The sequence below is a fragment of the Zonotrichia albicollis genome, chromosome 1 (genome assembly GCF_047830755.1).
Source record: "Zonotrichia albicollis isolate bZonAlb1 chromosome 1, bZonAlb1.hap1, whole genome shotgun sequence".
NCBI classification, from domain to species: Eukaryota; Metazoa; Chordata; class Aves; order Passeriformes; family Passerellidae; genus Zonotrichia; species Zonotrichia albicollis.
Genome location: NC_133819.1, coordinates 116,183,623 through 116,207,629, shown reverse-complemented (window position 1 = coordinate 116,207,629; position 24,007 = coordinate 116,183,623). Strand labels below are relative to the sequence as shown.

At 40.8% G+C, this 24,007-nt stretch overlaps 1 protein-coding gene and 1 long non-coding RNA gene across 4 annotated transcripts in view; one reads left to right on the top strand and one right to left on the bottom strand.

The window, feature by feature from the left end:
• Positions 1-16,054, top strand: part of PLAG1 (PLAG1 zinc finger) — a 48,643-nt gene extending 32,589 nt beyond the window's left edge. For 2 of the 3 annotated variants that reach the window (XM_014264786.3, XM_074551200.1), the window contains exons 2-4: positions 8,563-8,662; positions 12,414-12,772; positions 13,367-16,054. In XM_014264786.3, the coding sequence (XP_014120261.1) occupies positions 12,531-12,772; positions 13,367-14,630 (1,506 nt within the window). In that variant the 5' untranslated portion in view covers positions 8,563-8,662; positions 12,414-12,530 and the 3' untranslated portion in view covers positions 14,631-16,054. The remainder of the gene's footprint in view (positions 1-8,562; positions 8,663-12,413; positions 12,773-13,366) is intronic. The other variant, XM_026791368.2, reaches the window with a different exon arrangement.
• Positions 16,055-18,465: 2,411 nt separating this feature from the next.
• LOC113458824 (uncharacterized) overlaps positions 18,466-24,007 on the bottom strand; it is a 32,467-nt gene continuing 26,925 nt past the window's right edge. The window contains exons 3-4 of the long non-coding RNA XR_012582539.1: positions 23,881-23,990; positions 18,466-20,388 (exon numbers count right to left, since the gene is read on the bottom strand). This is a non-coding gene — a long non-coding RNA (uncharacterized LOC113458824). The remainder of the gene's footprint in view (positions 20,389-23,880; positions 23,991-24,007) is intronic.

The following is a 24,007-nucleotide window of genomic DNA, read 5'->3' as shown; positions in this document are numbered from 1 at the left end:
TCTTGTCTTGGGCAATTGGAGTTTTTGGGAGGATCAGCAAGAAGTAAAGATGTTCTGGTTCAAAAATCAAAGTGAAGTTTATCAAAAAGACTTTTTAAGGAAACTAAGATGATGTAAGAGGGGAGGTCTTTGCATAAGTAAATTACAGTTTAAGAGGTACAGTCAAAAGGTAGAAGGCCTATTCTCAGTTAAAGGAGGGTCCCAGTTAATTTCCGCAGAGATCTGTGGAGCATGTTCATGAATGGGATCACTAAGGGGATGAGCAGCTGGGTGAGCAACTTTGCTGTGAAGAACAGAGCTAGCTGCAGAGAACAATGGAAGGACATTAAAGTGCTGAGGACTATGCAACAAAATGGGTGATAAGATTCAGTGTAGATAAATTATGACGATAACTAAGAGGTATAACTGGGTATAACAATCCCTTTTTTTATATATTGGATTAAGAGTTTGTGCTGAGTATTACCATTGAGGAGTAAGATTTGGGAATTGTGATTGGTGATCATGTGAAATCATGAACTCATTGGTCACCCAAACACAGTCCAAGTATTAGAGTAAAAAAGTACAGAATAAATTTTGAGAATGTCATTACAAGAGTGAATGTTCGAGTTGCTTCCAAGTTGTGTGTATTTCTGGAGCCTTCAAAGGTGTATTAGAACTAGAAGAAGCTTAGAGAAGATCAGTAAGGATGATGAGCTACATAGGTGGCTTCCATTAAAGAACATTTCTGTAAGTTGGAACTTTGGTCTGGGGAAGTAATTAGTTGAGGGCAATGTTGTGGACATGTGCAGAGCAAGGAAGATGAATACTGACCACTGCCTTTCAAAACAAAAGCATGCTCAGTTAGGAGGGAAGGCACATTCAGTGCCTTCAAAAATTAGAGGTTCTCCATGAAATCAGTGGGGGAGAGACCTATGGGATGACTTGTTAAACATATGTTGTGGTTATTATTAAAAATTAAATGGTTTCCAGGAGAATCGTGGACTATTGCTTGGAAGGGTGATGTGCTCAAAGTTGCTTAACAGAAACCACGTATGGTTCAGAAAGTCCCTGACATCAAAGGACTGGGGGGGTCTGAAGAGAACCAGAGAAATATCACACATCTGTGACCTGTCCTGTACTTTTGGCTATTACTGAAGATAGAATACTGGCCTAGATGTAGCACTAATCTTGCCCTCACACCCACACTCATTTGGAGATGTCTTGTGGCAAAGGAAAATACTTTTCCTTAAAAATATCAAATTAGTTCCTGACCATATTAGTGTATAATCTCATGCAGCTTTAAGTTGTGTGTTCATGCTTGCATGTGCATCTACAGGATTTCCTTTGCATTTTATTATAAAAATAATGTGGAGATTAAACAGTAACCAAAGCTTGCTTTCACAAAAGCATTATTACTTCAAAAATGGGTCCAGATTATTCATGAGGAAGAGGGGTGGTGGTGGTGGTGATGGTGTGATTCCAAAACACACAAAAACACTTCCACAGGTTTTAAAAATTCTAACAGTAATTACACTAACAGCGTTATTTGTATCACAGTCTCTCCGAAGTTTTTAGAAAAACATCTATGCAGTGCCATGGAGATTCTTAAAAAGTGCATGAAACCACAATCATCAGATGGGTTAGCTCTAGGCAGCTCTTGTTTCCTTTAATTTAGTATATAACCAGGAATCCTTTGGAACATTTGGTAACCAAAACTGAGCTCTCAAGATTTAAAGTGGACCTAAGTAATCTGAAACATGGAAAGCCCACAAAAAGATGCTGGATGCTATTGTGATTTCTTTTTCTTTAAATTACAGACTATTAGGTCATGCTAAAATAAACATTAGTAAGTTCATGTTCTACTTTTCCAGAAACTTAAGGGGGAAAAAAAGGACAAGCATGATAGAATTTTTTCTTCTATATTCTGAAAAAAAAGTTATGTAATCCTTTTTCTAGTGTAGCATATTATAAGAATGAGTTGCTTTCTAAAATTAAAAAGCTAGTTGTCCAAATTTCATGACTGTAGTATAGCTCTCAGAATTGCATAGAATTATGACAATGAAAAGAAACATTAAACTTAATAGTCATATCTATATAAATACCTATTTTTCTATGATGGTTACTGTCCCACAGGAATCTAGTGGGTTTTTTCCTCCAAGTGCTTGCTTTATTAATTAATAAAAGATATGTATATTTAACAGATGTTTACTACTGAAATCCCTGTGTTTACTACCTACAAGAGAAGAAATACATTTAATAATTTTAGTGCATTTGTTTCCACTGCTACCCAGATTTCAGACTGGATTGAAGGGGTTGGGATTTTTTTTCTTGCTCTACTGCCTGCACTTTCTGTAGGTTTCTCTGTTTTGTGGGTGTTTAAAAAAAAAAAAAACCAAAACAGCAAAGCCTTAAATAAAATCTAGTATTGATGAATCTTGCATTTTTCTGTCTTCTATATTATATTCTTTGCAGCATAATCATAATTCTGCACACAGTAGATATTAGTAATGTGCTGTCACTAACAGTAGACTACAATGGTTGCCTGGTTTTAGTTTCAGTGGTTATGTTATTTCATTGTGTTCTAGATGTTAGGCTGTTTCCCTCAGGGGGGAACTCTTATGTGTTATTATCTCTAAGTCATTCTTATGTTTATATCTAAGATCGCTAGAGAGATATTTTCACTGTTTTGCCCACATCATCCCATTTTCCTGCAGCAGCTTTTGCAGGCAGTTCTCCTGCTGCATGCCTGGATTTGGGCATTTGGTTGTGTCCTCCTGCAGCCTGTGCATGCTCTCACTGCTGTCCTACCATGCTCCCTCAGCCACCCCTCTGCACTGTAGGCTAGAGCTTGAATCCTTGGAGCAGGATTTCCCTGATTTGAGCTGTGTGCTATAAGCAGGTCCTGAAGTTCAGGATAAAATAAATACAGCCTTTTATGTATTTTTTAAAAACCCACACAGCAAAACTATCTGTTCTTTTGTGATGAGTTTGCATATGTGTGCGTGCTGCCTTTATGAGAAGCACCGCTGTACCACAGGGCCAGTGCCTGCATCTTTGAATGGTTCTTTGCAGTTGTCTGAAAATGCAGATGGCCAGGTGGCATCACCCACCTTTCAATGCCATCTTGTCCTGCCGGGGCCTCACTGTTGGACCCCTTTGTATTTTCACATTGTCTGTCAGCTTATGAGAGAAGAGGAACTGTAAAAGCATGGCTGATTTCCAGCTGCTCTCAGGTAGGGCACCTGCCAGCTCTCCCCCCCTCACTGCTTGCCATCCAAAAGGCCACAGTGCCAGATACAGGGCTCTGGGGGCCAAGATCCGTCCCTCCTGCCATTTGGCAGTGCCTTATTTTTGGACAATTTTGCCAGGTGTCTGCACATGTTGCTTGCTGTTCCAATCTCTTCCAAATTACACAAAAAAGCAGACAAAAAATTAAATTTCACTTTGTGAAAATGCAGGTGTGAGCCTCTCCTGGCCTAGTCAGACTTCATGGCCAAACTCACTTTCTGTTGTCTCACCCAAGCAATGCCCATTCTTCCTTTCTGCCCTCCAGCATCAATGCCTCAGCTTGAGTTTCCAGATGTAGGAGCACAGAGAGACCTTCGTTGCCCCTTTCCCTCTCCACCCCTATTCAGCCAAGACCAGATGGGAGAGGATCAGCATCTTCCTACCAAAGCCAGGATTCTCTTTCTAAGTATGAGCAAAGGTAGAAGGCTCCCTCAGCTGTCTCTTTTAAAAAGTGACATGCTGTTCAAAATAAATGCAGGTCAAATAGCTTGCCAAGCACAAGCAGGGAGGCAGACCCCTGAATCAGTCAGAAGACTTGATTTTAATTCAGCTGGAGAAAGACACTCTAAAAAGGTTGAAGCATCAATACTTCAACATCTTTGCATGGATTTTTTCTTACCTGCTTGACTGTTTCCGTTGGTGGCATCAGCTTCTCCATCTGAGATCCTCTCTTGCGGAAAGTTAATTCTAAGAGGGAGAATTCTCTCTAATTCTCTCTCTGAAAGTCATTGGTGGGAAGTTGGATCTTCTGCTGCCTGCAGCTACTCTGAGTTGAAGTGTCTGCTGCAAAAAATCAAGTGTTTTTCTACGGAGCCAGTCAGACCTCCTGCTCTCTCTGAGGCCTGTTCAAGTGTGCAGTAGGCACGTTGGTCCTTGTTGATCCAGGAAGGGTGTCTGAGCCTTGCAGGGCAGCAGGTCCCAGCATGCTGTCCTGGAGCAGTGCAGGCGCTCTGCCACTTCTACCCTCAGCCCCTTCCAGCAGCTAAATCAGCAGGAGGATTAAATCTGCTCTCCCACAAAATGGAACTGCCTGGTGAGAGGCTTGTGTGTAAGCTCACAGCCCCGGGAAAGCTGGAGACACCTACATGGTGCTCCTTCTTTTTGTCACCTTAATGTAGGGCTACATTCTTTCATCTTCAGGAGCTCTGGCAACATTTGTGCTATTTTAAGAGCTCCAGCTGAAAGGGGATGGGGTTTGTAGTTGGAGTCGTAGAACAGTTTGGGTTGGAAGGGACTTTAAAGATCATCTAGTACCAGCCCTCATGCCATGGGCAGGGACATCTTCCATTAGACCAAGCTGCTCAAAGCTCCATCCAGCCTGTCCCCTTGAACACTTCCAAGGATGGGGCATCCACAGCTTCTCTGGGAAACCTGCTCCAGTGACTGCCTCTCTACAAATGGAGGTGCTGTCTGATAGTCATTTTGGCTCTTCTGAGCCACAGTGATGAGATCAGCTGTCTCTTGCTGATGATTTCACCAACTCAGCTCCCCCAGCTGTGCCTGATTGCTCCAAAAGAGCAGATTTCATTTGTCAGTACTTTTTAGTCAGGTGACTGCCTGTCAGTGTTTTTTAGCCTATTAGTCACCTGGTACAGAAAAGAGGAAAAATCATTACTTATGCTACAGTAATGGTGGCTCTTCTGGTACATGGGCAATAGAGGCACCAGAAGTCATCTATTGTCCTTTACTCTGAATGGGTCTTTACTGTTGGCAAACCTGAGAGAGGTTGGACTGGGGCATCCTGAGATTAGTTTGCTCCATTACCACCCTGAGCAGCAGCAACTCCTTGCTTCCTTGGGTTGCATTTGTTCATCCTCTTTTCTTCCTCAGCTAGGATGCCCGTCAGTGTTTCAGCTTTCCAAACCTCACACCACAATTCCAGCTAGGACATCAACTCTTGCCCATGTATTGCTCTCTCATGCCCCTGCTCCCCTTCATCAACCGCAGCAAACCTTGCCAGCTCAAGTCACATCAGCACCCAAAGCCCTGAGGTGGGAGCAGTGGTTTGGGAGCAGCGGGGCAGAGGGAGGCTGCCAGAGCAGCGTGTTGGCAGCAGTGGTGCGGGCCATTGGGTTTGTGCCACGGTGTGAGCCAAGGGCAGAGCTGGGAGCTGCCCCTGCTGCTGCCCGTGCTAGGTGGGGCAGTGGTGGCACTGCTGGGGACTCCTTGGCCTTGTGCAGAGCTGAGGTGGTTTCCAGGCACAGCCTGGATGGACATTACTGACTTCAGAGGACTTGGTCCTGTCCGTGTGAGTACGTGCTCACCTGGGATCTGTGCGGACAGCACTGCTTAAAGAATCACAGTTCCGTAGGGTAAGTAACCACTTTCCATTTTGTTTCCTTAAAGAAGTATTTGAAACCCACGATGACTCTAATGCTGTTAACTCCTTACTGAGTTCTACCATTATTATGATTCTAATATTTCTAAGACCCTTCCTTTGGTTTAAAACGGATTGATTTCAGGAATTGAAGCTAGATTTGCTGTTTTGTATAAAAGGTGAAATGACAAATACTGTGTTCTCAGTACTGTGTTCTCATTATTGCTCTTTTATTTTGAAAGAAAATAACCATGAAACTGTTGTTTTCCTTTACTGTGCTTGAACCCTCTCAAGTATGAAACGCAAGTTAGGAGCAGGATTATTGGTTATATTTCTGTATTGTCTTCATTATCCTTTCAGTTGAGATACCAAATGTTGTAAAACATTTTCAAGTGTAACTATCAGATTTTTGAATAGGAACTGTGAATTTGGGGGAAAAAGTGCTACTCTTTATAATAATAAAAAGGAATATATTATTTTATATTTTATATTATTTATCTTCCACCTAAGGGTTTTGGGACACTTTTTTTTTAGTTGAAATTGAAATATTATCTAACCTGGAGTTATCAGGGTGTTTGGAGACTTAGTAAAATTAGTGCTTCACAATTATGGAAGATTTGTAAATTGTAAGAATTCTAAGAATTCTGACAGATTAGGGAAGTTGTGTTTTGTTATACCCAAGTGTTATACCCGTGTGCTTTGGGCACATGCATGTGACAATGCATTTTGTAGTGTGATGCTTCTCTGCTTCATGTGGAGAATACTTTGAACTTTGTTATTCATTAAAAATTCTTCCTACTTTGTCTGGGTGAAAAACTTAGTAACACTATGACTATAAGCAGTTACAAGGAGAGTGGTACATCTTTGTCCAGTATTATGCCTCAGACATTTTTTAACAGCAAAAGCTTCTGAGAAAGGTGGTCTAGAAATCAGCATTGTCATGGACAACTTTTGTCTTCTGTGCATAAGGAAAAGTCTTTTATCCAGTAGCATGCTTATTGTTGTAAAATAGGAATTATTTTAACTTTTCACTTAATCCTGTCAAATGGAGTAAATGTTTTCATTATTCATACAAACGTAGCCCCTTTTGTGTGTACCTTGTTGAGCTCTTTACATAATAAAGGCCCTGTAGAAATTGAGATCCCACTAATTGTAGATGTAGCATTGCCCTCACCTGGATCCACTGCATTGTGATTTTGCTGAATTTGTAAGGTAATGAATGAATGAATGAGAGTACCTCAATGTCCTTCATTCTCCTCAGCATTTTAGCTACAACATGTGTTTATCTTGTTTATTTACTTGTTCCAGCTGCTTCATTTTCCCCTGATTCCATAGTCCTTCCATGTCTCTAGTGGCCTGTCCCTGAGGTCATCTGCTTTTTGCTAGAGTGACTTTAGATGTGTGGTGAGCATTGAGGACTATAAACATTTAAGAGAAAATGTTAAATGCCACTGAGAGGACTTGATAATATTTTAACAGGATTTGTTGGGGTCTTTTTTCCAAACAGGAAATAGTCTGTAAATGTGAATAGTGAAGGAGCTAAGTCCATGAGGACTTAGTCCATTACATCTATGTGTCTGTCTTTAATATTGTCTACCTAACAATAGTAGTACATTAGTAGAAACACTTAACAATAGTAGTACCTCAGTAGAAATATCTGGAGAATGAAACTTTTCCTTTGTGATGGTGGAAGATGTTGATATGGGCATTGCATGGGAATGGATTTATAAGAGGTGATGGGAGAAGAGGTAAGGAGTCATCATCATTTTCTCCCTTAAACAAGATGATTTGGGAACCCCAGAAAGTGGAGGTGAGAGTTGTGCTCATTCGTTGAAAACAGAGCTTTGTATTTGAGTACTGGAGCTGTTTCTGCCTCCTGCCTGTATGTACAAAGCCCCACATAAATGTTCCTCAGCCATCAGAGAGCTTCAGTTGGTTGTTCTGAAGCACTTCTGACATCAATAGGTGTTTAGGAACACCTGTTTGCTCACATTGACACCCACCAACAGAGGATGCTGGGGCTGTGTAGAGCCGAACTCGGTATCAAAAGGAAGAATGATTTCTGGAATGAATGGAAAGCCAGAAGGGGAAATGTTTTGTGTGGGGGGAAGAAACATTACATTACTACAGGGCTTCTGCCAAACAGCTTCAGCCTGCTGTGGGGTATGTATAGGGCTCTGCCCTTACACATCTGGAAGAATTGGACAGGATTAACCTCCCCATTACAATGAGGCACTGAACATGTTTTCTGTATATAGCTGTGTCATCCAGGAGGCCTTCTAGCAAGACAAGGAAGACCTGCTGCAAATTTACAAAAGGATGATGGCAGGGGAGAGGGAGATACAAGGGAAATTCCAAAAAGGCCCTCTCGGTTTGCTCAGGCATACCTAGACTTGTCCTCCTTTGAGATTTACCTGTAGCATGTTCATCATTAAGAGGTTTTATTATTTTTTTAAAATTAATTTTATTTTCCTTTGCAGGTCACCTTTTAAGCTGCTATTTCCTGTATAATTAAGCAGAATGAAGGCATTAGGTTCTAGTAAAGTTGGGCCTAATCCAGAATCTTCTCTTATTCAGTCCTTTCTGAGTAAGAAACTCAAGTCTGGGCCCAGCATTTCACATGTTTTGCTGTTACATCTAAATTATTTGTGGTCTGTGGATTTTTATTTTTTTTTAACTACATGAAAACTCCTTTGCTTTTGTCTAATTTTATCTCTTTATGTGTCACTGTCCAGCATAGCATTAGTTGAAATTATGTAAGTATACTGCAAATTGAAGTGCATAATTGCTACTGATAATGCAAGAATGATTCCTACAGTTTATAATTAACAGTATATAATGTTCTGTGCATGGGTTGGATCTGTCCCTTTTAACTTTTCCTTTCTGATTCTTTCCAATCCCTGGTCTTGCCGCATCAGAGCCTTTATGAATGCGCTAGTTTCGCTGGAGTCTAGTCCATTGTTCCTTTTGTTTTTCAGACCAGTAAAAATGGGAAGTACTGGATTCTGGTTTCCTCCAAGAAGAGTCAGCGGAACTGGTTAAGACCAAAATCTGAGGACTTTAGTGGGCAAACATCAGGTGTGCATTGAACAAAGGCTGCTTTAATGCTCTTTAAGTATATGCTTCTTTAAAAATAGTAATATGTATAAGCTTTTGTGTAATGTGTTTGTTATATTTGATACTGCATATAATCATTCATCCTGCAGTTGTGAAAGCACCAGTAAGAATGTGGATTTTAAGTGATAATATGTTGAGACACAAGCAGGCAGTATTACTCATAAAATTCTTTCAGCTGGTCTTTGGAAAATTTAATATTTGAGGATCAGTGTTTTTTTAAAGTTTTATCTCCATTGCTCAGTCTATATATCCACATCCAAAAAAAGGAAAAAAGGTGGTTATTTGCTACTCAGAGATCAATACTGACATTCTTAATTGCCTCACCTATTGAGAAGTGATACTGAGATAATAGTGCATACGTGTTCTTTGATAGAACTCTGTCATTATGAAAGATTGGTTCCACACTATATTTGTTCTAATGATGCATTTTTAAGGACACTTAAACACAGTTCAAAGTCAGCTTAATTAGTTTTGATCGTAGAGGAGCAAAACCCAAATTGTTCATCCCTGTGAATGTTCTGACTGGTACAGCAGCTAGGTTACCTGAAATTTTGGAGAAAACAACAGTGATCTTATATTGGCCTGAATATAGGATGGTCTTCAGCCTGAGGTGTGATCTTTGCATTGAGAAAAGGAGTGAGAAGTTGTCAGATGTTCATTTGTTAAGCTTAATATGCTGTTTCATAACAAAGGCTGCTATTGACATCACATCAGATTCACCCTTCTGCATGGCCTCATATCCTGCAGCTCCCCAGCTTGATGCACCTTCAGTTCCTTCCCACCCACCCCAGTGTTACCAGCTCACCCCTATCCTCATGTCCTTAGATATTCCCAATGCCTATGCAGCACTCCCTGAGCCTTCCTAGCCCCACACCCCCATCCTGGTTCTGTGCACTCTCCATCCCTGAGGTGGCTCATCCTCCTTCCCTGTATCTTCCCTGCTGTCCCTGCTTCTCTTGTCACTGTCTGGGCACAGACTCCACTTGCTGCTGAGCTGAAGCAGTGCCGCTCTTATGCAGCAGAGTGTGGAGGCTGTTTCCTTGCCTTTTCTGCTAATCCTGCCTTCCCTGTCTCAGGCTAGGAATGGATTTGGCAGGGGGGCCAGAGGGGCTGGATCCTGTGTACCCCATTGGGGCTGGAGGTGTGCCCTGGCCATGCAGTGAGGGCTGTGACTGCTGTGCTCTCAGCTCTGTGTGGTGCGTCTCATTCTGGTGCCTGTGTGTATAAAAGTACCCTGTGCAAGTGTAGGTCAGGTTGGATTTTTCTTCTCCCCCCTGAACTTCATTTGTCAAGAGAGATTAAACTAAAACAGAATTTTGTTCTACATTCAGGCCAATATGCACTGAAGACCAGTGTGTTCATTAACAGAAGAACAAAATTAATTTTATTAATGTATTCTGATTAAAGCCTATATTTAAAAAAAACCTTTCAATCCACAGATATATCACAACTTTGATATGAATCAGACTCTCCTTTTGATTACATTGGTGGCTTCATTGAAGTCTTTGGAACTGATCCTCATTTACTTTTATCGAAGAAAATTATTGCTCTTAGATCTCCAAACAACTGTTCCTTTTGAACTAGAATTAGTGAACTAGATTGTTGATTATGAGACAGAAAATAAAATTAAGCTGATACTTTGAAAACCTGTGCATTTTCCCACTCATGGAACTGATGTCTCCAGGCTTCATCCCACGAGTGGGAATGAGTTTGAGACAAATCTGAAATCAAGAGAGTCCTTAAAGAAATGCCTTTTCTCTCATGAGGTATCTTTAAAAGAAGTTAGTGTTTCCTTATGCAGTTTAAGGGAATAAAGTGGTCTTGCAAAACTGCTAGTTTAAAGGAGGTAGCATAGTTTAACCTGTCATTCAAAGACTTCAGGGTTGAAAGGAAGCAGATTTCCATCTTGATGTACCAGTACTTCTGTCCTCCTCTGAAGACAAGGGAAAATGGGAAGAAAGGAGGAAAAGGCTTAGACAAAGACATACTCTGTATACACATTTCAAATGGAGGTTTCAAGTCTGAGGATTTCTTATAATGCAGACATTAAAGAGGCACTTCCCCTTCCTCTCCCTGCTTCTCCTGTCCTGCCATGCTTTGAGGGAAGCACAGGCTTTCCTTCCTTCTCGCTTTCTTCCAGGACCATGCTGGGGCACTTGCAAGGACAATGTAGTTTCCCCCCTGGCACACCTGGGCGCTGCTCTCCACTTCTCTCTGGAGCAATTGCTGCCTCCATCTCTGCTGAGCCCCAGCAGGGGTGAGAGGACAGCTAGGGCCAGGGCTCCCTCACTGCCAGCAGGGAAGAGCCCGGTTTGTTTTCCAGGGAGGTGGCGTTGGGCTGGAGCAGCTGCAGCCTGGTGGTGCCTGCCTGGCTCCAGCTGCCCAGCCCCACCTGTCCCAGCAGCTGCGGCCTCCCCGGCCCTGCTGCCAGGGCTGAGGCGCTGCCCGGCCCCGGTGCCGCCCGGCCCGGCCCGGCCCAGCCCGGCTGCCTCCTGCACAGCTGCCCTGGCAGGGACCGGAGGGGACAGCAGCTGCCAGCCATGACACCGGGGCGGGGGTGAGTGCTGGCACTTTCAAGGGAGAAAGGCTAAATTTTGGGGCTTTCCAGCCCTCAAAAATGCTTGCGTTGAGTGCTGTCCTCCTTGTCCCTGCTGCTGCAGACCTCACGCTCCACCCTTCCCACTCTGGGTAGCACAGGATTTTGGTATCTATAGTAGCAGTTGTGCTCCAAGGATGAAGTGAAGCTGTCAGCAAGCCCTGACAAAGGAGGGCTGTTGAGTGCCCTGTGGTGCCAGGTGCCCAGTTGCCACTATATGATACCAGATGACAAATTTAAAACTTCTCATCCACAAGTCAGACATGAGGATCACGTCATGCACTTCCTGACAGTGAAAGCCTCCTGTTTAATTGACATTTTGCTATGCCACAGGGGCAGGACTTGGAGTCTCCATCCTGAGCTAGCCAGCTAGCCTGAGTCTGAATGCTTACAGCCTTCGTGTCTCACAGGGTAGCATGAGAAGGCTGGGGATCTCCAGTGCTGGGCTGATAAAACCCTGATCTGTCTAATCTAACCCTAATCCATGGGACTTCTGTCATTCATAGATCAAGTCTCTGTTAGTAGAGGGTGAGTTTACAGGAGAATTTCACCTGGTGTTAGTCATTATTGGCAGTGCATGCATTTTCCCAGTGTAGATGCATAGATGTGCAGTAATCACGGGGAGGGAGGTATATCCAATAGGGAACATGAGCTTTGCCCTCCATAGTGTCTGCATGGGTACTGCTGTGTTTTGTGCAGGCTTTCAAACATTTTGAGGCTTACAGGCTTTGATAGTTGTGTGTGTGTGGGGAGGGGGGGATGTCTGTGCAAACACCAGAGGCGTGGCTGTAATTCCTTTGAAATCGGAAGCTGCCAAAAGGTGCCTGGGTAGGTAGGCCTTTGCCTGATGCCTCCCTTGATCTGACAGAAACTCTGCTCTTCTCCATCAGTGCTTGAGGGGAAAGTTGTGCGGTGTGATTTCAGGGCATATGTGGATCTGTTCATCCTGAGCAATGCATTTTAAGAGTTGCAGCAAATAGTATAAAGAAACCTGTAGGTATTATGTTAGACCAGCTGAACCTAACTTTAAGTTTTATTCAGAAGCATCACATAGCAAGTAAACTTCAAAATCTAAGTTTAGTTACAAACTAGTTGTTTCTTATTTTTTTTTTCCAGTCCCCTTTTGCTTTCTTTTACGACCACATGAAACTTGAGAAGCCATCTAAAGCTAAATCATTTAGTGGAGTTGGGCAATTCCCAAGTGTCCAACAAGAAGGCCTGGTTTAGGCTGCGATGGCCACTGTCATTCCTGGTGATTTGTCAGAAGTAAGAGATACCCAGAAAGTCCCTTCAGGGAAACGTAAGCGTGGTGAAACCAAACCAAGAAAAAACTTTCCTTGCCAACTGTGTGACAAGGCCTTTAACAGTGTTGAGAAATTAAAGGTTCACTCATACTCTCACACAGGAGAGAGGCCCTACAAGTGCACACAACAAGACTGCACCAAGGCCTTTGTTTCTAAGTACAAATTACTAAGGTATTAAACTCTATTTATCTTTCAGATTATATTATCTATTTTATGTTGGCTGTGTTAAGCCGTGTAAAAGTATATATTTCTGTACGCCTTCAGCTGATTGCAGAGAGGATGTGTTAATTAAAGTAGCTATTGGGTTGTTTCTAGAATTCTAAATTGCCTAAGTTTGCAAGCTAATGTCTTTGATTTTGTTTCTTAATTTGTTTTCTGCTTTTGTTTTCCGTTTGTTTGTTTTTGTTTTGTTTTGTTTTGTTTTTAATGAGCGTAGAATTTTCATTTGTATAAGGAATTGTCACAAGAAAAAGAGTATGGACTGAAAGTTCTTTGGCTATGGACTTTTACATGAGTACTTTCATACTTGCCCATATACCCCTGTTACCGTAGCTAAGACCCACCAAAACTAAAGTGTCAATTTAAGAGAAATGGCTCGCGGTTTGCTATATTTAAATTTGTCAAACTGTATTTGTAGTGTCATGCTTTCAGTTAAAAGGTTCTGTTGCAAGCAGCCCTTAGCGTAGTATATAGCTGCCATTAAAAAATGAGCTCATGTGTTTTTTGATCAAAATAATTACTTACAGAATATATCTGTGTTTAAAGGCATATGGCTACTCATTCTCCTGAGAAAACCCACAAGTGTAATTATTGTGAGAAAATGTTTCACCGAAAAGATCACCTAAAGAATCACCTACATACACACAATCCCAACAAAGAGGCCTTTAAGTGTGAAGAATGTGGAAAGAACTACAATACCAAGCTTGGGTTCAAACGTCACCTGGCTTTGCATGCTGCAACAAGTGGTGACCTCACCTGTAAGGTATGTTTGCAGACTTTTGAAAGCACAGGAGTGCTGCTGGAGCACCTAAAAACTCATGCAGGCAAGTCATCGGGTGGAGTGAAGGAGAAAAAGCACCAGTGTGAACACTGTGACCGTCGGTTCTACACCCGAAAGGATGTCCGCAGACACATGGTAGTGCACACTGGAAGAAAGGACTTCCTCTGTCAGTACTGTGCACAGAGATTCGGGCGCAAGGATCACCTCACGCGCCACATGAAGAAAAGTCACAACCAGGAACTTCTGAAGGTCAAAACAGAGCCAATGGACCTTCTAGATCCCTTTACCTGCAATGTTTCTGTGCCTATTAAGGATGAGCTGCTTCCAGTGATGTCTTTACCTTCCAGTGAACTGACATCAAAGCCATTTACAAACACTTTGCAATTAAATCTCTACAACACTCAGATTCAGTCCATGCAGAGTTCTGCATCTGCACACCAAATGGTTGCCACATCGTTACCATTGGGAATGCCTTGTCCAATAGATATGGAGTCTGTCCACCCTTCTCACCAGCTATCGTTGAAATACCCACTCGGTACTACCTCATACTCAATTTCTATGCCTGAAAAAGAACAGCCATTGAAAGGGGAAATAGAAAGTTACCTAATGGAGTTGCAAAGTGGTATGCCTTCTTCATCCCAGGATTCTCAAGCATCTTCATCAAAACTAGGGCTGGATCCACAAGTAGGGCCACTAGATGATGGGTCTGGGGAAGTTTCCCTTTCCAAGGGCTCCGTTCCTATTAGTGAACCTCTAAATGCCCCATCATTGGACTTTTCTCAGCTGTTCAACTTCATACCTGTAAATGGCCCTCCCTATAATCCTTCTGTTTCAGTGGGAAACCTCGGGATGAGTTATACGCAAGAGGAGGCACATTCTTCTATGACTCAACTCCCACCACAAACCCAGGATCCACAAGATCCTAGCAATAGTATAGGTCTTGGGTCTCTGCACTCATTGTCAGCAGCTTTCACAAGCAGTCTAAGCACAACCACCACCCTACCACGATTTCATCAAGCTTTCCAATAGGATGTACAAAGCTGGCTTGTTAACTGTCTATTTGTAGAAATGCCTTAGGTGACCATTTTTAACTTAGTGCCTACTATAAGACATTATGAATTCTCTGCTTTTGTACAGTACCAATCTCATGAAGCCAGTAAGAAATTTAAATTAACTTTTTTAAAATGTTTTGAAAGTGTTTATTCTCAGCTGTGTTTACTTTGGTTTGTTGTTTTTTTTAAACAGTCTCATTGTATTGTTTTCATTTTCACTGCCAATTTACACATTTAAAATGTTCAGTAGAAAGTCATCCCAAGCAAACTCACAACACTCATCCCGTTTTTTAAACTTTTTCAACCATACCAGCTAGTCTGTTTTATTAATGTCAGTGGTAGAACTGCCACTTTTACCTTTTAATATATTCTACTATTTGCAAATAATCCATTTAAAATATGTATCACAAGGATTCCTGAGATTTGGGAAAAAAAATCTGCATTCTGTTTCCAAACAAATCCTCTTCCCAAATGGTGACACATTTGACCTGTTCTATAATGACAAATCTAAATTTTTAAAATTAATATAGAATTCAGATTTTTCTGAAAACTTGTGTGTGTATATATAGAAGTCCATATATACACATGTACATATATATAGCATTTTGACTTGTATTGAAGTCATTATAAAAGTTGTTAAAAATTTTGCCATTTTCTGGCTTAAATTTTGGTGGCCTGTTATGGATAACAGAAGAAAAAAAAAATAGTGTAATTCTCTAAAATTAGGGCCAAACAGAATTTCGACAGAAAATCTCTGCTTGCCTAAATGACAGATGTTTCAAGTTGAATTTGAAACTTCTGTTGTGCTTTCGTGACTCTGGTATAGGGAAACAGGCAAAATTAATGGCTGATCTTGAAATACAAAAGTGTTGTAACGTAGTAATGCAGAATATTTTGTCGCAGTTTTTGTTTGAATTCTTAACTTGCTGTTTTTTTCTCTTTAGTAGCATAGAGAGAGTACTGCATAGGAACCTTCCAGTAGTGTGTTCACGGTTGTAGGCGTCAGTCTCCTCCCCGCTGCCACCGCCAAAGGGTGGATCAAGTCCAGCCAGAAAGTGTGTACCTATTTTCGATTCAAAACTAGTGTGCAGTCAGAAAGTGAATGTAAATTTGCAACTACCAGTTTGTTTTGTTTTGTTTTTATTGGAGTGATCTTTTCAGTTGTGTTACATGGTGTGTTATGTCCTCCTAAGCAACAAGTTAGATGTTAATCACACTTTCTACACCTGGGTACTTGGTTAGGGACTTTTTGCCCATTGCCAAGATTTAAAGACAGGACTCTTAGGAGTGAAGTAAAAGCATATTGCTTACACCACTTTTACCTAATGCAATATATATTCTATTCCCCAACCCCTAATAACCAAAAGAGGAAAAAAAAAACCCTAAAAAAGCAACCAACCCTGTGATGCATAAAAGCAAACTAGATTTGCTGTAATTCAACAATAACATTATTTTCCTTGTCATTTTTGTACAAGGAATTAAAAAATGGAACTCAAGTACATTAGTATCTCTCAAACTATGAATAATGAGAATTCATACAAGGTTTTAAGTGGTTAAACTAAATATACTTCACAGAAACAAAAGTTGCTCCCATTTAAGGAGCTCATGCTCCGGATGTTTTATCAGTAGCTCCTACTGGTTTTTTTAATGCTAGGAGCAATATGCAGGTGTAGTTTTACTATTTTATACATACGTGTATTTAAATTTTGTTACTGAAAAATAACATTTTTATAAATGTGTTTGTGTTCCAAAGGCATTAAAATAAGGATGTATTAATAAGGAAAATACCTTTTGAAATTCTGCAAACTACTCCTAGATTTTGGTTTTAGGAGCAGGTTCTCTCAAAGTGGGCGTTTAGCTCTGCTTCACGACTGCTTCCTCTGGTTTCTGTGAAACAGATTGCTCGCTTGCTTACATCTTTAGTTGAATGATTTGTTCAATATTGCTTTTTTTCCATTCACCTTTCTAAAGGAAAGAAAAACACAGATGAACAGAGCACAAGCTGAATGCAACCGAATGTAGCTCTAGTTTACATGAACGACCGTAACGCATCTAAGAAAAACTTGGATTTATTCTCAATCCTTTTAATCTGAGATGAAGATAAATGGACTTAATTCCTGCAGTGGGTTATGTCCCGTGTGGAGCCGAGCAACTGCAACTCTCCCTGCCGCAGAGGAAAGCTGCAGGTGCTTGGCATCCTGCAGCTGGCCCAGCAGCGTGGCCAGGCAGTGCTGCCCTCCCTGGGCAGCCTGTGACACACAAATTTCTAGTCTGGAGCCACTTGTTATCGGCCCCAGCTGCTGAAAGACCTTGTGAAAACCAAAACCCACAGACACTTTGCCAACGCCCGTTTCTTAGTGCGTAGCCAGAACCCTTACTACCTTGTTTGTGCCTTAGCTTCCTGAAAAGGGATTGACATTTCACTTGGCGTTAGATATACATTTCACTTGATAAATAGAGACCTCAGACAAGATATTGAACCTCATTCAGTCAGGGTTTCAGTGGGTGGCTGCACCCAGAGTGTTTGCAGCTGAACTAGGATGTAGGGTAACATGGAAGCAGACTGACCCTTAAAGCAATACCAGCACCACCAGAGTGCTTTTGAGCATCACTTAGGCAGAGTCACTATTGGCCACTACTAAACCATCAGTTTTTAAAACCCGTTTTCTTGATTTCCCATGGATTCTTGGTGGGAGGGGGGAGGGCTGGCTGATCATGCACCACTCTTTGTGCAACTTCTAAACTTCTAGTAAGGTTGTTTTGTTGTTGTTTTTTTTTTTTTTTAAATATATATATTTTTGTGTACTTGTTGCTTGTGCTTTATTTAGTAGTAAATTGTGGAATAGAGTGATTTATTGTTAATTTGGCAGTAGCGGTTTTTAAAAACCATATACTGACTGAAACATGAGCCAGAGCTGATTGCTTTATTAAGCTAATAATGAATGTTAAGAGTACATATTTTCAGGATCATTTGCCTAGTGAGCTAAACTTGTATTATAGGCCAATATTTTTTAAAATAAAGCTTGGTCAACCTCTATGTTACACATATTACAAGATATAGCACTTTCAAAAAGAAAACCTAAACCTTTTAAGAAAATTTCTTACAGGTTATGCTTTTTATTATAAAACCTTTTATTATAATTTGTTTCAAGTGCCATTAGATTACATATATGTAGGCCTTTGGTATAATGCTTTGTGTACAAAATGGTAGACATTGTAATTTTAAACAGGTACATTTTTACAGTGTTTTCTTATCAATTTGCTATATTGCACAGAACCAGTGTGTCTTTCTTAAGGGTTTTACAATGGTTTTTACTAGGTTTACATGTTTCAAACTACACTGTCTTCTACTGCCATTTTAAATACCAGTCAAAAACAATTAGGAGTTTGTCCTCACCGTTTGCAAACTGTCTTCTGGAGTTCTTGATGGTAAACTTCGTCAAAAATATTTAACATGCAGTATTTGATACATTTTTTTTTATCACATCCTATCGCTATGCTGCTGTCTGAAGTTAACTTTGGGCCTGATCCTGCATCCGTAAATGCTATGGGGATCCTGCATCCTTTGTTATGTCTGTCTCATACACTGGTTTAGCAGCTTCTCCTGTATTCTTCTCAGTCTATAGATAAGCCTCTGAAATATATGTACTTATCTGGTATGTAGTAAACCATTATAGGCTTAGCTGCCTGTCCTGCTTGCCCCCAGTGTACAGTTTAAACCACAGCTTACTTAGCATCATGCTCAACTTACAAGTAATGCCACAGTAGTTCAAAATGTGTTTGGGTAGTCCCAAAGCTTTTATGCAATAAGGGTGTCTTACTTTTGTTGGAAGGCAGTGTCTTTTGATAACAGTTATCTAGCCCTGGAAGTGACACAGAACTATTGCTAATCATATGTAAACACTTTTCAGTATAAGCTTCAGTGGTACAGTTGAACCAGAGTGAATGTTTATCTCCTCAGAAACACTCCTGCAATATTGTTATATTGGATCATGCTGCTAATGTAACTTGGGATACAACTCCTCTCATGGTGCTACAAACCTCCCTGTCTCATTCAGATGTATTTTTACCCATAGAAAAAAAAGGACTATACTAGACCTATAGTTGTATGATATATTTTTATACTGTGACTTAATTTGTCATTAATGAACTTTTGTGCAACACCACAATGTATTCATATGCACTTGCAAAAGTAAAATTTTGGACATGCAAATTTAAACGCTGACAAGCCCAGCTCTTGTTCACAAAAATAGGTGACTGCTAGTTAATGTTAAATGTGGGCTTTTTATATGGTGTGGAGTGAAGAACATACTATATGTTACTAAAAGCCTTAGACAAAAACTGGGAAGAGTATATTGGTGAATGATGTCACACCCAAACCTGACTCGGATTGCTGAAATTATATTTTTAGCTATAATTGTTTGGACTTGGAAAAATTGTTTGGACTTGTATGCTAAAATGTTTTTAATGATAAAAGTTTTGAGTTGGAAAAAAATAGAGAAAAAAAAAAGAACACAGAAAACCCTGCATTCCAGACTGAATTTGTATATGTTTCTTGCATTTAAAATTTGCTATCCTGTGATATGGAAAATTGAGTTGCTTATCATGTATATGTACTTTAAAATGTATTCACAAACTACTGTTGTATTTGTATAAAATATAGACAAAAAGATTGCATATATATTTTTGTGTATAAGCTCTGTAAAATAGCAATCACGTTATGAAGCTGCAGCAGAACTTCATTTTAAACATTCACATCCAAAGAAACAGACTATTTATTGTCCACATACCCTGATTATAAAATATACCTTGCTGCTATTAAACAATAGTGCTGCAGCTTCTTGTGGCCTACAGTGTTATGTTTGCTGTACAAAAATATGTGAACTCCACAAAATATATCAATAAAATTACAGAATGGTTTTAGTTAATGAATAACTTATGCCTGGCATTTCAATAGATAATCTTGATCTGCATGTTTGGGATTGCAAGAAGTAATTACAGTGTTCATCCAGTTTTGCTGGGAGTAGTTTGCAAAGGCATAACTGTCTTTATAATTTATGGCTGGTAAAATGTCAGTTTTTCAGAAAATCTTAAGGCATAAATATCTGTGTTTCATGATTTCACCAAGGAACAAATCGGATGATGCTATTATGAACTGAAGGAAGCAGTTGAGTTTGCCATCAAATTGTGCTTTGAAACACTGTGAGACACTGGAAGGTAAGTATGGGGTGTCCATAGTGGGACCATTCCTTTGGGACACGTAGGTGATTCCCCTTAATTTCACATCCGTGCAAGTCTCATACATCACTTCTTGTAGTTTGCAGGACAAACTTTGAGGGCGTGCCATGTGCTAGACACAGTATGTTGGATGTCTCTCTGCAGTATTTCCAGGAGAAACTCAGTTGCTTTGATCCCATAGATGATCCCATAGATGATCCCATAGATGTCTGTCTGGCCTGGCAGTGACTTCTGAAGAAGCCAGGCTGATGCCTGGGGAAGAGGTGCCTCACAGCCAGACAAGCAGCCTGCACACAACTGCAGAAACTTACCTCTGCTCATTCCACAGGTGTTCCCTAGCATAGACTGTTGGCCAGGAAAGTAAAAGAGTAGCATTTCACATTTCTTTGCTTTTTGGAGCATGTTTTGTTAACATCTTTAGCACTGTCTGGGTTTCCCTGCTTTTGAGTTCCTTTCTTTCCCAAATCTTGGCTTTTAGGTTCCTTGCTGTAACCTAGCTGGAGAGAAATGAGTGTTAAAAAGAGTTGGTGGTTTTCACCTTCGCCACATGCAGACATCTTTCCTTTCTTGTGATCCCTACCCCACTCCTCTGAGCTGACTTATCACTTCTGTGCCACAGGTTTCTAACTTGTTTGAGAGGGTTGGTCTTGTTATTTTGAGAGTCAAAAGCTCAACACATGCTCTATGATATGAAGTACTCTGCAAAACAATTTATAACCACCCACAGACACATATCCCCCACACACACCCTCAAGAGAAAACCACCCTGTTCACTGTGTTACTGTCCTAACAGTGAGGACAGTACAGTGGGTCTCACCCACTGTAACTGATTTAATATGCCCTCATTCCAAGCAGAGAGCCTCTAGAAATTCCATCAGCCCCTGCAGTAATTGCACAGATGACATCTGTGTGTTATATAGAGATCTCTTGATGCAGTCCCTCCAGAATTTCCTTGTTAAATTCAGAGCCACAGACATCTTCCCTTCTGTCTCTCCTGTAACCACTTCTTTCCAAAACTTGCATAAGAAAGTACAGAAAAATGGTTTTGCAGTATCCTCTGTAGCTGGTCTCACTGTCCTCCAGGAGTAGAAGAGGAAGGTTGCTTTAGTTTTCCCCTTCACTTTTCCTCATTCTTTACACCTTCTTTTTCTTTCCACGTACAAGCATGTCCTAGGATGAAAACTGGTTTTTGACAGAGAAATAGAACTGATACAGAGCTACTGCTGGATGAGCAAGAACTGAGCAGCTACATGCTGTTGGTTTCCCTGCTTTGCAAATCAAAACATTCTATAAAACCGGATAGGAATTAAGTTTTCCAAAGTGGCAGCTGCTGTAGTTGGCACAGCAAGGATTGGCGATCACACACAGGCAGCAAGCAGGACAGCAAGATAAACTCTGTTACAAAATTGAGTCTGTACTTAATAGTTCAAGAAGCATTTCGGAAGATTAACTGGTGCTTATCAGTGTAAGCTGAGGCCTTTAGCAAATAAACAGCAACACTCTATTTCTGTTTTGAACAACACCGGAGATAATGGTATTGAAAATGACAGACCCCAGCAGCAGTGTGAAGTTTCAAGTTCCTGCTCGTGGGCTATATCCCAGGTAATTCAGTATGAAAGTTCTCTTCTCCTAATAAAAATGTAACACTTTGCCTGGTATTTTTATCTTTCTATACATTTGTTTATTGATTTATTGATCTGCATGTCCTCAAGTAATGAACATTTTCAGAGAAATAAGTATTTGTAAAAAATATAATGAACAATTCTGTTCTTCATTGTCATTGTCATCACTCAGCCTTTTTACATTTGGGGATATTTGTATCACAAGATCACCAGCTACAGAGCTGGTTTGCCTGAGAGGTGACTGAAAAGACATCAGCTGCCAGCTGAGCTTTCTGAGAACAAGCCATGGTCATGCCTGCTGTGGCTCAGCTGGAAATCCATTTGAATTGATCCCTTGATATTTTACCTGTGGGGCTGATTCTCACTGTTGCACTGAACTGCCACGTACAAAAGAATGGTTTAGTGTCACTTTCATGTGTCAGATCCCTGTTTGATGTGTGCTAAGTAGTGCAGAAAACCTGAAAAGTCACAGTTCCTAAAAATCAGTACATTGCTTGAACTCTGGTGAATATTTTGTGTGCACATGTACGTGTGCATGCATGTATGCATGGGAAAGTAATCCAAGCTGGAACAGTTGCTAAATTAACTTCAGGGTTTTTTTTTCATTTTGGTTTCCTCCAAAATGTTTAAGTCTAAAGTGTTTGTGTTTTACAAATCCAAAGTGAATCATATTGTTTATTAAGGTATCCCCAAGTTAGCACAGTGTGTGTCTTCCCAGGCAGGCCGGCAGAGCTTCTTCCAAGTACTTGATTAATCTATGAGAGACAGCAGTTTATCTAAAGGGTGCACAGACTCCAGTGAGGAAGGTGTTTGTCAGCTCTCCTTGTGTAGTCCTAGATACAATTTCAGCAGAAAAGCTCTATAGGCTGTGCCTCTGAAATTAAGAGTTAAGCCAGGCTCAACTCTGGCTTACTGGCTTTTGTGTTAAATTGTTACACACACATGGTCATGGGTAAATCCTTAAAGTTCTTCACAAGTAAATCCTTCACAAGTACTTATATTGAAAATAAAAATAAAATACAGACTTTGGTTATGGTTTAGGGGGACACCATAAGTGGGCAACATCTGAGGTATAACATAAGACTACCAAATATCAAACATTCATGACAGATAAACACAGAATAAAGTCCCAAACTTTCTTAAGTCTCACCTGAAAATTGTATCCTTTTATTTTGTCAGTGTTTGACTGACAGCGAAGTATTACAGGGTTGCCCCATACTTTATATGTTCTGTTTGGCTTGGGCTGAATTCAGCAGTGTTTTTACAGGAAGCTTCTGCTTACTCACTGAAAGCCTTGCAATAATGTATTTGAATTGTATGACCCATTTTAATGTTGGGCTTAAAACCTTTTGACTTAAGGCACCTCTGTGCCCCACCAGAGTACCCAGGCCACCACTTCAGAGCCACCAAATTTAGTGGATTCTCTTCCCCCCTACAACCCTCCAAAGAGGTGGTGTTTGCAGGAAGCCACCACATTTTCCATGGCAGTGTATTTAATACACATCCCAGAGCTGGGTGTGATCTGTGTAAATGGGATTGTGCAAGCTGCTGGGAGAGACTCACCCCTTTAGGCATCAGTCTAGGCATCAGCATTAAATCCATGTACCTGGCAAAGCAGCAGCCTCCAGTGCTCGGCTTAGCTCTGACATTACCCCCCTGGGTCCTTTGATGTACATGATTAATTTTGCTCATTAAGCATTGAAGCTGTTTCCTAGTCCTTAAGCTACAAGTCTTAAATTCCACCACTATATTTGGCATCTCTCTGTACCCAGCAAAGTCAGCTTTGCTCCAGGGGCAAGACTGCAAAACCAGTCTTGGACAATTTGGCTGAAAATACTGCACAAGGTGCCTGCCACGTGATAGCAGTCAACCTGCCAGGATAGGTATTGGTCTTTGCATGGCCAGAAAATTCTGCTGTGGGTGAGAGCCTGCAGTTTACATTTCATTGTCTTTATCCCTAAGTTTGGATTCTTTTAGCTCGTCACGAGGTGCTCGTTTGAAATTGTAGTATTAATCTGCAGCATTAGGTCTCAGATTGCTCAGATTGTTATCCCTGGTCCACCTTGGTCACTGAGCCCCCTGTAAATTTGCTGTGAAACCTCACCTGCCTTCCCAGTGCCTCCAGTTAAAACCTCAGTGTGTTCAGGTAAGAAGAGCCTTTGCTTCATGCTCTTGAACACATGGAGTAACCTTAGTGTGAAGGGAAAAAAGCATCAAACAGCTGTTTGGCAATGTGTGTTTGAAACTTGATCTTATTATTTATAAACTAGGGTTTAACCTTTTAAAATGTTTATTATTATTATGTCTCAGCAGTAAAACAGCATCACAGTTCTTGCAGATGTACTTTTTCCTTGCATTTGGGTTTACCTTTCATTGCTTTAATGAAAACTTGCTTGTATTTGTGGTTCCAAGGTGTCATTTGTCTCACCAAAACAGCCAAACTCTGAAACATGAACTGGATTCTTTTCTGGCTTGTTCTTGTAGTGAAGAAAAA